Genomic DNA, 15,080 nt, shown 5'->3' on the forward strand with positions numbered 1-15,080 from the left:
GATTTTAACACGTAGATTGACATCAGAGATTTCTGTTACAATCCTCACACTTTGTGTCTCCACCTCTTCTCACAATGTGCTGCATTCCACCTGTGTCGGCACTTACACGCACCTGTTAGTACAGCCACATTAGAAAGAATGTGATGAACGCCACTGTAGGGAAGTTCAGGAAGATATGCTAGTCGCTAAGAGCCATAAAGCAGGGCCCTCTTTACCTCTTGGATTGGTTTTGGCTATCTTGTACGTAAATCTGTATGTTCAGTGTATAAACCCATTTATTGTATAGCGCTGTGGAATATGTTAGTTCTTTATAAATACATGATAATAATAATAAGGCATGGCTGAACACCTTAATTTTAAGTGCCAATGTTTTGTAAGTTATACTATTTGAATGTTGCAGGCTTACAACTTTAAATCCAGTTTAAAAAAATTCCCTGTTAACGTTCTTTTAATGACAACATAATTCTCTAGGATATGCTTTATTCAAGTGCTAGCAGTAACATTAACATTTAAAAAAAAACAAAAAAAACAACTCCCAAAGCCAACACTCACCTGAGGAGGAGTTTCCCACTTTCTTAAAAAGTCTTCTTTGGCTTTGGCTAGAAATTCTTTCACTGAAATACATAAATTATAAAATGTTGTTAAAAAAAAAACAAAACATCCTGCAAACATACTGCAACATTCTGAACAATGTAAGTAAATCTGACACTACCATGATGGACCAATCGGTAGGTAGGTGACCTTCCAAATGCTTTTTTTTTTTTCTCTTCAATTGTTTTGAAATTGTACACCAACAATAATGGCTTTTTTCAACTGCCTTTTATTTTAAAAGGTTTTTTTCTTTTAAATTTTCCACCCCCAGGAGTATTCCCAGGAGCAGCAGGGATCATGAGCCCTTTAATTTGTAAAAATTTCTACATTAAATGATACATTTTGCATAATGAAAGCAAAATGCTAATCTAAGAAATGTCCCAACATTAATAAATATTGAAAGCTTTAAATGCCAAGTTAAAGTATCCGTCTTGCTATCAGAACCAAAGTCCAGCAAGGGATAAACAAATACTGCTTTCAATTACAAATGCAGTTACATATACCTATAAAATGTTAAAGATTTTTCATTAATGTTATATTGGAAAGATGCGTAGAATTACATTTACTTCCATTTAGCAAAGAGATCCATTTATCAGCAGCAGCTCCGGCCCCAACTAAGCATGTTACCTGAATTCTATTAGTAGAAACATATCATTATAAAGTGTCTACATAATTCAGCACAGCACTCCACAAAAGAAGGTTGAATAAATTTACATTTTGGTCAAAGAAGCAGTATAGCGATATATATGTAAAAAAAATATATGATGTTAACTAAAATTCTGTTTTTCAAGCTGTCATTCTAATTTTTTGTAATTTAAAGGAAAACTTTACTCCCAAACAATGTAGGTCAATGTAAACAGTGTAATTTAGAAATAAATAGTATACCAAAAAAAAAACCAAAACCTTTTTCATATGAATATCCCAGTCATCAGTCTACGTGGAAATCTTGTGTGCCTGTAAATGCTAGTGAGCGAACCTGAAAGCCAACAGGTAATAAATATAACCCTAATGTATCTGAAGTAGACAGACACTTGATGCTAATTGCAAAAACGATTTAAGAATGAAAAGCATGTAATGCGAAATATGTGGTTATATAGTACTTTTCTTAACTAGAGGCTACCTTCGAAACTTTAAAGCAACAACATAGAGGATAACTACATAACCAATCTTACCAGCAATATAAATCTATATTACAGTGTATTTATTATGGTGTGCAAACTACCTTCAGCTGAGCACATCTAGAAAACAACCTTTTTCTATGTCAGAGGGCCAGATAATATTTGAAGGGTTCATGCCAAAGATCAGTGCATTCTGCAGAACTGACTTAGGTTATTAACTGTAAAATATCTCAATTTGCGCAAAACATTCCTGACTGTGAGAAAAGTTCTCCTGTCAAAATGCTGATGAATGGAGAAAATCCTTCAGGATTACCTAGTTCGATGCTTGATAAATCAGGCCCTCAGTTCTAATGTGGTCACGTGATCCTATGTAACTATATGCATGCATGTAGTTTTTTTGCCAAAACTAGGCCAAACTTATATCCACCTGAACAGTAGCTCAATTTCACATCACGATTTTACATTCTCCTGAAATTTTATCTTTTTTTGTGGTCCCACCAATGTATAATACATTTTAAATAGATCCTTTTCTGCCACAGTTTCCTAGATTTTACAACAAAATGTTATCTTGCGTTTGTCCTCTGCTAATCTTATTTTTTGTGAAATTAAAAGGTTTTTGAATACTAACTATATGCATATTTTGCCGTAAATAGTCAATTCCCATTAGGCTGCAGCTACATCTCCTGTCCAACTGCATCCAACTGTTAGAGAGGCCTCGAACATGCCCTTCTCATAGTGTAACATTAATGCCGCACTGCTTAACCCTTGTCATTAACACACTAATCCCCATATGTAATAAAAGGCACTAAGTCTGTGCAGTAGCAGTAACCAATAGCAACCAATAAGATGCTTGCTTTTAAACAAGTGACAAGTAAATGCTGCCTGCTGATTGGTTGCCAAGGGTTACTGCTCCTAAGCAAGCTTGGTACCTTTTATTACATAACCCCATGAATACTGTATTTCAAAGTAAAATGGACACCTGTGCTTCTATCTTTGTGTACTTGAAGAATAGAATAAGTTGCTTTAACACATGGCCCTTATATTATACCATTTTTATGGTCCCCTGAAAAATATAAATTAGGGGTTCTACTGTATTTATTATACCATTCCATACCCAAAAATAACCAAACAAAAATTGCAACTATTTCCGTCTACTTGCTTCAGAAAACTCCATAGATGTTAAATCTTATATACAAGGCCTTCACCAAACAATCCAAATGGACACTTTATCAGTTCATTTCTTATTAATGGCTAGAAAAGTATAACCCAGAATAAAGCACAAATATTGGCAGCAGCAAAACCTAATTTGGCCGATCATTGGTCAGTGTTCATTGTGTAACAGAATCACTTAACCCTAATCACAATTTACTGTATCACATTGTTTTATTAGAAACCTCAGTAGATAAACACACAGAAATCCAGTCTGTGTAACTTACAATACCAAAATTAGAGGTACATACAATACCTGGTAAAACTCAAACTTACTATTTTGACTATTTCTCTATGCTTTACAAATAATGAAAACCCAGAGATAACTTTTTGTATCTTGAGGTTAGGCACTACACCTACTCATTTGGTGCTAGGCCTCCTGGTTTTGACCTTTATGAAAGTTTCCATTCCACACGTTACCTTTATACATTCACTTCTATACATAAAGGAGAAAGGAAACCAAAACGTGTATGGTAAGAACCACTCTATATTGACTTTTAAATAAATGTGTTTGTGCCTGGTTTCCTTATCCATATAGTAAAGAAGAATGTGTCAGTGCACAGGGTATGGAAGGCAATATTTTATTTTCATTTGGTTTTAGCGCATCTCAAATTTCAAAAGCAAAACAGCGGGAAATTCTAACCTTGTTATTTTATATGGCACATGGGGCACTGACTGCAACAAAATACTAAGATCTGTGAGCTGCCTGCAACTGACTGCAGTTACATTTATGGTACATTTTCTGGCTACATGCAATAAAAACAGGCCTGAGGTAATTACTGCAGTTTATTTGCAGATCATCAGAACCAAAAACAAACCTGCTAATGGCACTAAAGGGATTTATGCATGGGTATCACAAAATATAGCTCAAAGGAGAGTTAAAGGAACACCAAAAAATGAAAGTGTATAAAAGTAATTACAATATAATGTGCTGTTGCCCTGCATTGCTACAACTGGTGTGTTTGCCTCAGAAAGACTACTATAGTTTATATAAATAAGCTGCTCTGTAGCCATGGGGGCAGCCATTCAAAGGAGAAAAGGCACAGGTTACTTAGCAGATAACAGATAAACCCCCATTATATGGGGCTTATCTACTAGTTATCTGCTATGTAACCTGTGCCTTCTCTCCTTTTTTCCAGCTTGAATGGCTGCCCCCATGGCTACACATCAGTTTATTTATATAGTAGCTTTTCTGTAGCAAAAACACCAGTTTTTTTCAGAGCAACAGCACATTATATTTTAATTACTTTAAAACACTTTAATTTTTTGATGTTACTGTTCCTTTAAGTTAAAGATGGTCAAATGAGATCCTGGAATAACACCTTCTCTGCATTTTGACAGATTTAGTCTTCACCATATGAGTGATGAAGGTAGATGAAATTAAAACTAATCAAAATAGTTTTGCAGATATTTACAGGCAGAAGCATACCATTGTAAAACACTCATTAAACCAAAAGCACAGCTGTTTCAAGCATACAACAAGACAAGAAGCATATGAATAAATCTATTTTAGTTAGTTATTCTAATGCAGCATAAATGGGAAAACAATATTGATTTTATAATTATTTTACATCGTGATACATTATCACGCAACCAGAAATAAAATCTAATGTTATTAAGTACAGTATTATCAACCCCTGCCTCATTTAACCTCTGCAATAGGAAATAATGTGGTTTGTGTTCAATAATGCATGCATTAATTTAGAAAAAAAGACCCATATTTTTACCTATTCCTTTATAAAAAGATAAAAAATAAATAAAGAGTGTATAAACAGCATAGCCTTATGTAAGTACAAATTGTACTGCTGAATGTACTATCAAGCATAGGAAAACATTTCCTACATAAAAAAACCTATGATATGTTTAAAAGCATAGTTCATCAAATTCCTGCACACTGAAGCATAAAAACTATTCTAATGATGTACAAAGCATGACAACCATTTGTTATTAAACTTTTATTCTATAAAGGAAAAACAAATATTTAGCATAAATGAACTGTGCACTTAATATTCAGAAAGCAAACAGCACTGTGAGTGTTCTTGTATTGCACTTACCATTCATGCTGAAATACCTTTTTCCAGAACCATGGTGCTCAGTACTACAAATAACCAGCTGGGTTTTTTTTAAATCCTCAAAAGGGCAGCATATGCCTTTTTCTTGATATATTTAGAGTCAAACGATGTGAAGCCAATCCAAAGCACTTCTCCTATAAAGGGGCTTTGGTTTATCCATTCTGGGCTACCATGCAGGGACAGAGTGCTTCATTAGCAATGCACTCCCACATTAACCTCTGCAGTCATCTAAACAGATGCAAGCTGCTCCTCGGTAATGCACTAAAATCCCTCCTCTTCTATAAAAAGGTTCACCACCATAAGCGCTAAACTTACACACTCTAGTGGCACATAAGATGTCAAGAAAGTATTATGCATAAAGTATGGTTAAAAGGCTCAGTTGAGTCAGCACGGTTAGTTCCTATGGCAACATAAGCGCAGCATTATCTATTTGCAAATGTATTATGCTCGCAAATTTTTAAGTTTACCTCAAAACGGTGGACAATATGCTACTATCCATACACAATCTGGTTATTTAATTAAAACATTTTTAAGATCCTCCAGGACAATTAAGAAGGAAAACCGCTTGTGAAGCCCAAACTGAAAGAGATGTTCCTGTATGAAACTGATGTTAGAACTAATATTCCAGATAGATGTATCCTAAACTAGGTGAAAAAATAGAAAACTGTAGCTTGCTGCAACATAGCCTTGTGTGTAATTCTTTATAAAGAGTCTGCAAATAACTTTATACTTCTATTACAGTGGCAGTTGTGAGATACTTAGGGTTGGGTACTTTGGCATTTTTAGGCCAACTCTGACAGCCTACAATTGCCTACTACTGAATTACAATGAGGGTTGCATGTTCATCCTCTACCACCCTATAAACAGCTTGACTTCTCACCCAAGCATAACTAAACTTAACTAGTTGGTTATTTCTTACAATCTTTTTATACAATGCCATAAAATCTATTTCCTGTTAAATTCAGCAAAAACAGTAATTGGCATGTTGAAGTGTGTTTCCTGTACAGCTTTAATTAAAAGATGATGTTCACCATTACTAAGGTTAATATCAAAATTGTTTTGATAGATCTGCGGATAACTTTTCTCTCCCACCTTGATGGGGTTGCCCATGGCGTTGCATTCTTGCAGCGCTGACTATTCCCTGTACGCTTTATGGCTTTCTCCTGCTTGGGTGTTATTCTACCACTAAGCAGAGCATGGAAGCAATTTTATCAATCTGAAAAATTTCTAAAAACATTTTGATCTATACAACTCTGAGAACTTCTCCAACCTTCAGGAAACCTGCTTTTTGGAAGGGTAAGGGGGTCTTGTGGTGTCAGAAATCATTGCCTCTCACTGTATATAATGTATTTGGGGTTAGAGTTTCCATTACCTCTCACTGTATTTAATGTAGTTTGGGTACCACTACCCTCTGCTTCTCACCGTATAATGTATTTAGGATCTGAATTAACTGCTCCTGGAAGTCAATGTATATCTATATGTAACTCTGTAATTTCCAAGAAGTCTCTCAACAATTGCTCACTGGGTAACTAAGGGCAATAGCATACGTGGGAAGATTACTTGTCTGCAGTTAAATCTTTGCTATAGGGTAACTAATTTCCCCAAAATGCCTTCCCACCAGCGATAAAGTGAATCGCGGGTGAGAAGGCAAATTGCGTGCTTTGGTTTCCGAAGTCGCCCCAATGTTTCCTGCGCAGGAAACAGTATAGCACTGTAAAGCATAGATGAATAATGACATGAAGTACAGAGGCATAGCCACCGATAAAAGAGTAAGGGCTTTGCGCAATGCAGTCTTGTTACAATCCATTCATCTCTACCAAAGTGTGCAAACACACACAGAAAATAAAATCACATTTCTGGTCAACTAGCCCAAGGTTTGAATGATTCTAGCAGCACAAGTACTTTTAACTTACATGATACTAATATTTATCAGGCAAATGCATTTTACTTAAAATTCTGGAAGCACAAAGCTACTTGTCTATATTTAAATTACTCCAGGAAACCCAAGATGAAATTTAAATCCACATTTAAAAAGATATATTAAAATATTGCACTTTTTAAAAGCTCTGTGGTGCTGCTACAAAACTTTCACATAAAAATAAAAACACATGGAGTGAAAACTTACTTGTCCTGTCCCATATACAAGTACTTTCAGAAACAAAACAGCCCTCATTTTCTAGGGTGAGTCTCTGATCTTGAGAAGTACTCTTCCCATTCCTGTGAAATAATCTGTTAGCAAAACCTTCTAGCTTCTGCAGAGCTGTTGTTGTCCCAGCGGACTGGCTACCCTCGTTGTAGGATGCCATACACAGATAAATGATGGCAACAATAAATGGCTGAGAGCAGTTGTAAAACGCAGAACTAAAAGGATTGCAAAGAAAATGTGTATCTGACTTCCTGTTTGGCTGCATGAAGAAAACCACCAAGGCTGTTTCCTTGCAACAGTAATGTGTCGAGTTTAAAATTTTTTGCACTAACACTTTCAGCTTCAGGCTTTGTGAAAAAGACAAAAAACAAAAACAAGGCAACGTACAAGTAACAAGGCACTTAATTCACTATAAGTAGTTATACTGTCTTTAAAAAAAGTCTAAAAAACAAAACAAAACTCTGATGCATTCTCATGCTGAACACCATGTTGCTTTTTTCAACTCCCACTACAGAACAGCCTTTTCTACATACAGTAGGTTAGTGTTCCCCAACCAGTGGCTCATGAGCAACATGTTGCTCACCAACCCCATGGATGTTGCTCCCAGTGACCTCAAACAGGTGTTTATTTTTGTATTTCTGGAAAGGAGGCAAGTTTTGTTTGCATAAAAAGAAGTATAATGCCAAACAAAGACTCATGTAGGCTGCCAGCCCACATAGAGGCTATTAAGTAGCCAATTAAAGCCCTTATTTCTACCCCCAGGAACCCTTTTCATGCTTGTGTTGCTCCCCAACACTTTTTCCATTTAAATGTGGCTCACGGGTATAAAAGGTTGGGGATCCCTGTAGTAGGTAAACGCATGGTAATGGACACCAACCACTGACAATGTTAAAATTTGTCTGGAGGTCATTTGGTCTTTGTAACATGTAGATCACACAGACCCACACTGGGGTACATTTTCAGTCACTCATAAATGGGGGGAAAAAAGCTAATTGCCCAAGAATATGATCAGGAACAATGTTCACAAAGATAAACCATTCTTCATCTTTGTGCATGTGGCTATCCATCCAGCCAGTCAGATTTGTTCTATCCTGGTAAAACAACGAAGGGAAGTGTTCCCGCAATCATGTTCTTGGGGAATGCTTGGGGTACAGCATATGGCTTACAATAGGAGTATACATCTATTACACATTATAAGATCAGGGCTTTCCTTATCTTATCATATTTATCTGGGCAACCTTTGACTAAATATGTTACTTGTAGGTTGCTAGGTATGAGATCTAGTAAGTGAGAGAGGAGGAACATGTTTATTCATGAGTAGTGCACTCCTGCCACTATCTTATCCCAAACAATGCCAAATGAGATCTTTGCTAGTTCAATGCCAGGTAGACACTAGAGAATACTATGCCAGAAGACAAGATCTTATACCTAACCATCTATAACCAACTCATCTACCCAGAGATTGTATAAAACTGTAATTACCTGCTAATATACTTGTGGATTGTCCCCAATGCCTCCCCACCTCCTTCATACATCAAGAAGTTGCACTTTCCCAGATGTATTGTACTAAGTAAATCAAGTATAAATTAAAATGTATTGGGTCTTAGGCAGTGTTAGTCACATGGTGGAAGGCTAAAAAAAAAAATGACAGTAATTTACGAGCATGTACAGAAAAGCCACTTCTAGTATATCTTGTCAGAGCGATCACATTTGCATACACCTTGAGTGTTGCAGACAGAAGTTGAAATACTGGTAGTGCAAGCAGTGGTGGAACTACCAAGGGATAAATGGAGGAGCAAATTTTAGGGTGCAGGTATAGATGCAATCATATATAGATATGGTATCCGTTTACAGAAACCGGTTATCTAAAAAGCTCCGAAATACAGGAAGGCCATCTCCCACAGGATCCATTTTTATCAATTATTATTTTATATTTTTAAAATTGATTTCCATATACTCTCTAATAATAAAACAGTACTTCGTACTTGATCCCAATCTAGATCCTTATTAGAGGCAAAACAATGTTATTAATTAAATTAATTAGTTTAAATGTTTTTTGTTGGTAGATTTAACGTACAGAGATCCAAATTACAAAAAGACCACTTATACAGAAAACCCCAGGCCCCAAGTTTTCTGGATAACATGTCCCATACTGTAATTTACTTTCCCATACTGTAATTTTCTTTAGTTTTCTTTTCTCTTGATGCTCGATAAAAAAAATACCTAAAAGTAAAATATACAGGTGTGGCATCTGTTAACCAGAAACCCAATATTAAAAAAATATCTAAATTTTAAGCAGTTCTATTTTGAAAAATTTTCTATAAAATATGTTTTAGAACATTTCTGTTCCCCTGTAATCACTTGATTGTAACTAAACAAAACAATCACATTGTGTTTATTTAATGTTTAAATATTTGTAATGGACCTAAAGAGCCAATAAAGTCAAAAAGTTGAAAGCTATTTCCCATTTTGTATTATACAAATGTAAGTTTGATCTAGCACCTATTTCCTGGCAACAAAAGTCCCATATTATTTGAAAGTTCTCATTCTATATAGTTCTGCAGGGAGTAAGATCTAAACCCATTGTATTTCATATAGCTTATCTGCCATGTAAATGGGTCTTTTTGCCCTATTTACACTTGAATGGCTGCCCCCATGAAAGCCCCTTATTTATATAAACTACAGTAGAGTTTCTGAAGCCACACAGCAGCAGCATGTTATATTTATATTTACAAAACAAGTTTCATTTTTAAGATTACTGTTTCTTTAAGTTCTTTAAGTTACTTCCTTGTCTAGTGTGAAGCTCCGATCCCTTTTGCTTTCTTAACACACCTCTCTGCCTGTGCTCAAATTAAAATAGGTAGGCACCCTTTAAGTTCATCATAGTTGGAGAGCGGAGGAGTGCTGAGAAAGCTGTAGTTGAAGGGGCTGTTATAGAAAAACAAAATAATTCTGAATGCAGGGAGAAAGGTATGTTATTCTTGAGCAGTGTTCCCCAACCAGTGGCTCGTGAGCAACATGTTGCTCCCCAATCCCTTGAATGTTGCTCCCAGTGGCCTCAAAGCAGGTAGTTATTTTTGAATTTCTGGTAAGGAGGCAAGTTTTTGGTTGCATAAAAACCAAGTATAATACCAAACAGAGCCTTCTGTAGGCTGCCAGTCTACATAGGGGCTATTAAGTAGCCAATTATAGCTCTTATTGCTACTCCTAGAAACCTTTTTCATGATTGTGTTGCTCCCCAACACTTTTTTCATTTAAATGTTGCTCACGGGTGAAAAAGGTTGGGGATCCCTGTTCTTGAGGCTGTACAGAGTAATTTTAGGAAAAAAAAAGGTTTACTTATTCTTATGGTTTTCCAAATTACAGAAATAAAACAGACGCCCCAAGCATTACAAATAATTAACCCAATACCTATAGCACAAAGCACTCCTAAAAAGTGCCAAAGCACTGAACATGAAGGTCCTAGCTAGAAAACTTAGGGTTGTTAAAAAATGAAATTGCATGTGGAACCAGAATTCCCAGAATTCACTGCCTTAAGAGGTGCCCTACATTTTCTAACCCTCTGTGAACAGAAACAGGAACTTCTGCATTGTGCATGTGATCTCCAGCATTAATAATTAAGCAAAACTGCGGAACCTAACATGATCATACGAAAGTATACACTGAAAGAGGAAGACTATTTTTCTGATATAATAAACTGTGATTATCCCATTGGTTATTGCCAGCGCTGATGGCGCATTATTATAGTAGCAGCAGTGTTAGTGGCTGCTATTTCTATATATTTAGGAAAAGGCAGAAATAGGATTTCTGTTATCTAGCTGAAGATTTCTACGTGTTAGAAACACTTCCATGCCAGTCACAGGACCTTAACTTCTGCTCGTTAAAAAAAAGGCAAAAAATCACCAGCTTAATTTAAACATGTGCGCTTATTGCAAATTAAATCTTTACGTACCTAGAAGCATCCCTCTCTTCTTCTTATACACCACAATATACTTCTTTTCTAATTTTAGATCACCAGCGACTAGTGAATGCAGTGTTACCATGGTGATTACCTCTTGTTTAGAGCAGAAACATCTGATTGTCGATTTTCCAAAGGTCCTCATTTTTCAATATAGGAAGTGATTTGTATTATGACACAAGATGTTATTTAAGGTTCAAAGGTATAAGACTAATGGATTTGAACAAAGTTAAACATGTTAACATCCGGTCATCAGAATATGAGTGAGGTTTCTAGTTTATTGCTGCATTGTAGAAAGTTTTTGCCTGCACCTGACAAACCTCTACCTTTCCCATAATTATCACTGCTGGCTAATAATGCACTCATAAGTACAGATTAAACATGGGTATGGATGGATGGCTGCAGTTGATGCACACAAGTACAGGTATAGGACCCATTACCCTGTCTTTCTGTAATTTGGATCTCCATACATTAAGTCTACTAAAAAACAATAAACTCAATAAAACATTAATTAAACCAAACAGGATTGTTTTGCATCCAATAAGGATTAATTATCTTAGTTGAGATCAATTACAAGTTACTGTTTTATTATTACAGAGAAAAAGGATAGTTTTAAAATTATGAATCATTTGGTTAAAATTTAGTCTATGGGAGACGGGCTTTCAGATAATGAATCCCATACCTGTACTTGAAGCTTCATCAGTAACCACAATAAAACTATCATTTAACAGCATATACAGGTATGGGATCTGTTATCCAGGAACCTTCGAATTACAAGGCGGCCATCTCCCACTGACTCCATTTTAATTAAAATTTTTAAAAATTATTTCATTTTTTGTCATTAAACAGGACTTGTATTTGATCCTAACTATGACACAATTAACCCATATCAGAAGCAAAACAATCCTACTGGGTTTATTGAATGTTTAAAGGAGAACTAAACCCTAAAAATGAATATGGCCAGAAATGCCATATTTTATACTAAGCTGACTGCACTAGCTAAAAGTTTTAGCATCTCTATAGTAGTAATGATATAGATCTTTACAGTTGTCACAGGAGCTCCTCATCTTGGATTCTGTTAGAACTGTCCGGGAGACAGTGCACATGCTCAGCGTGCTCTGAGCAAATTATGAAGCAAAAAATTACATTTGTCTGTCACATTTGCTACAGGACTATTTATTCAATTCTGATGCAACTGCCCTGGTTTTAGATCTGTCATATAATGTGAATCTGAATAAATTACTAATCAGCTCAGTAACTGAGAGCAGCTCAGAGCGTGTGCAGTGAAGGTCCTGTACCTGCAATACATGCCCTGGGTGCACTGAAGTTCAGGAAAAACCACTACACAAACAGCAGGCATAACATGCAAAAGGGCACAAACCTATAGGAGTTGGTAATGATTCTTAATGGATATCTTCAACTGAAATAAATGCCTCAAGGATAATTTTCGCTTTTGTTAAATAATAAAATTGAAATAATTCTTTAGTGAAGGAAAATAGCAGCAGCATGCTTAAATGTACCATACACTTATCTTACCCACCTACCATGAACTAATTTACTATCACTGGCAAATTGGTTGCTAGGACCACCTTATTATTGGTAATGCACTAGATGTTTGCCATACTCAATCCCACAGTACTAACACAGGTATGGGATCCATTATCTGAAAAAGAGTTACCAAGAAAACTCCAAATTATGGGAAAATCATCTCTCAGACTCTCAGACATCTAAATCAAACAATTCAAATTTTTCAAAAAAAAATATTTCTTCTATAGTAATAAAAACAGTACCTTGTATTTGAACTAAGATATAAGAAATTGTTTTTGGAGGCAAAACAATCCTATAAATGCTTAAATGATTTCTTAGTATGGAGATATTTCCAGAAAACTCTGGGTGCCTAGCATTCTGGATAACAGGTCCTATACCTGTAAAAAACTTGTTTTCCACCTGGTCTAACCCTAATCAGTTTAACAACTTGATCATTCACAATCTTCAGATCCAACACTGATCTTTTTCAAGAACAAATCTGAACATGTTGTTTAGATCTTTATAGGATCAGAATTATTATCACTTGCAGGGAAATAAGCTTTCAAACAAATGGTCGTTAAAGGGGTGGTTCACCGTTATTGGAGTTTGGAAATACATAAATAGATACAGTAGTCATTTAAGCCATACTTGCAATTTGCTTTAATTAAAAAAAAAAAAAAAAAAAAGAGATATAGTTTTACAATTGCTACCTGTACAGTTGCGGCAGAAAGTCTCACTGCTGCGCCAGCCAGGGACTACTGCAGGGAGGGGCAGGCAATGCTCACTACTGTACATGCCCCTTCTTTCATCTGATTGGTTGAATCACATCAGCCAATCAGATCACAGATATGCAAATGAATTGAGGATGTGCAGTAGCGACCTATGCCTGCACTTCCTCAACTCCTTACTCCACTGCACATCAGCATGACGTGAACAGGACCTTATACAGCCAGGGTGTCTGCGAGCCCCCTGGCTTGGAAAAAGCATAGAGACCCAGAGATCCATGCAGCACTACCTTTACAGGTAGCTATTTTGAAAACAATCCATTTTTTAAATAACCAAACTGCAAATAGGTTTTAAATAACCGTATCTATTTATATCTCAAAACTGTAATAAAGGTGAACCATCCCTTTAAGACTTTGATTTTCTGACAGGGAAATCAACCACCAGGACCATAAACTTCTGCATTTCTGGTGCAAGGAGCCGGGGGGTTGAGTTGAAGCAGTACAGATGGACATAATAATTCATGTTCACATGTGTTGCAGAATACAAAATTTTAACAAAATGTTACTATACTATAATAATCGATGCTTGTGTTGGCTTGAAGCAGCTGGGTCTATCCTCAATATTTTTGTTGAGAAAGTAATGTTATGCACCTGGGAATTAAAAGCATGCAAGTCACCTATACCCTTAAAGGAGAAGGAAAGGCTAAGTCACTTGGGGGTACCAAAATTTTAGGCACCCCCAAGTGACTTTAATCGCTTACCTTTAACCCCGGGCTGGTGACCCTGTTAGGAGTAAACTGCACCAGCCCATGGTACCTACGAGTGTGGTCTCCTCTTCCTTCTTCGCGCATGTACGCATACGCAGTAGAGTGAAAAGCAGAACTTTAACAAAAAAGTTGGCTTTTCACTCTACTGCGCAAGCGCCGGCCCAGGGATTTTGACGGCAGAAGGAAGAGGAAATACTTGCTACAGGTACCCTGGGCTGGTGCGGTTTTCTCCTAACAGGGGCACCAACCCGGGGTAAAAGGTAAGTGATTAAAGTCACTTGGGGGTGCCTAACATTTTGGCACCCCCAAGTGACTTAGCCTTTCCTTCTCCTTTAATGGGACCAAGTTAAGCAAATGTTTAATGGAGAAGGACCTAGAGGTTCTTGTGGATAATACACTTAGTAAGCAATGGCAGTCAGCAGCAGTGAGGGACAGCAATGCACTGTCCTGCATTAAAATGAGTATATTTACAGGAGGAGATGCTAACTCTTACCCTCAAGAAAGCACTTGTAAGGCCCTATCTTGAATAAGCAGTGCAGTTTTTGTTTCCAGTTCTCAAAATAGAAAGTCAAAAGAAGTAATCAAGGTCTTAGTTACAAGGAAATGTTGGGATTGTCGTCACAACAGAAGAGGTGCTTAAGGAAGATATAACTATGAATAAATATATAAGGGCATCTGACAACTTTCAGATGCTTCTATTCACCAGTAAAGGTGGCCATACACTGTAAGTTCCGCTCATTTGGCGAGGTCACCAAGCGTGCGGATCTCCTCCTGATATGCCCACAGGTAGGTGATATTGGGCTAATTTGAGCTTTTGGCCCTAGGGCCTGTCCATATCCCAGAAAGGTTTCAGGATAACTAATTTCGTAAAATAGTTTGCCCAAAATATTATATTGTTTCTAATGTTTACTTTATTTGCAAAACCCTTCAAGTGTAAATGAAAAAAACAAAACAAAAAACTCTAAAC

General features: G+C 36.5%; 1 protein-coding gene across 3 annotated transcripts in view; it reads right to left on the reverse strand.

Annotated features, from left to right (window-relative positions):
* Window positions 1-15,080, reverse strand: part of prkacb (protein kinase cAMP-activated catalytic subunit beta) — a 54,751-nt gene that overhangs the window by 20,589 nt on the left and 19,082 nt on the right. Inside the window, exons 1-2 of one of the 3 annotated variants that reach the window (XM_031899710.1) lie at window positions 7,116-7,311; window positions 553-614 (exon numbers count right to left, since the gene is read on the reverse strand). In XM_031899710.1, coding sequence (XP_031755570.1) covers window positions 553-614; window positions 7,116-7,296 — 243 coding nt within the window. In that variant the 5' untranslated portion in view covers window positions 7,297-7,311. 3 annotated transcript variants of the gene reach the window in all.

This window comes from Xenopus tropicalis, chromosome 4 (assembly GCF_000004195.4).
Source record: "Xenopus tropicalis strain Nigerian chromosome 4, UCB_Xtro_10.0, whole genome shotgun sequence".
In the NCBI taxonomy this organism is placed as follows: Eukaryota; Metazoa; Chordata; class Amphibia; order Anura; family Pipidae; genus Xenopus; species Xenopus tropicalis.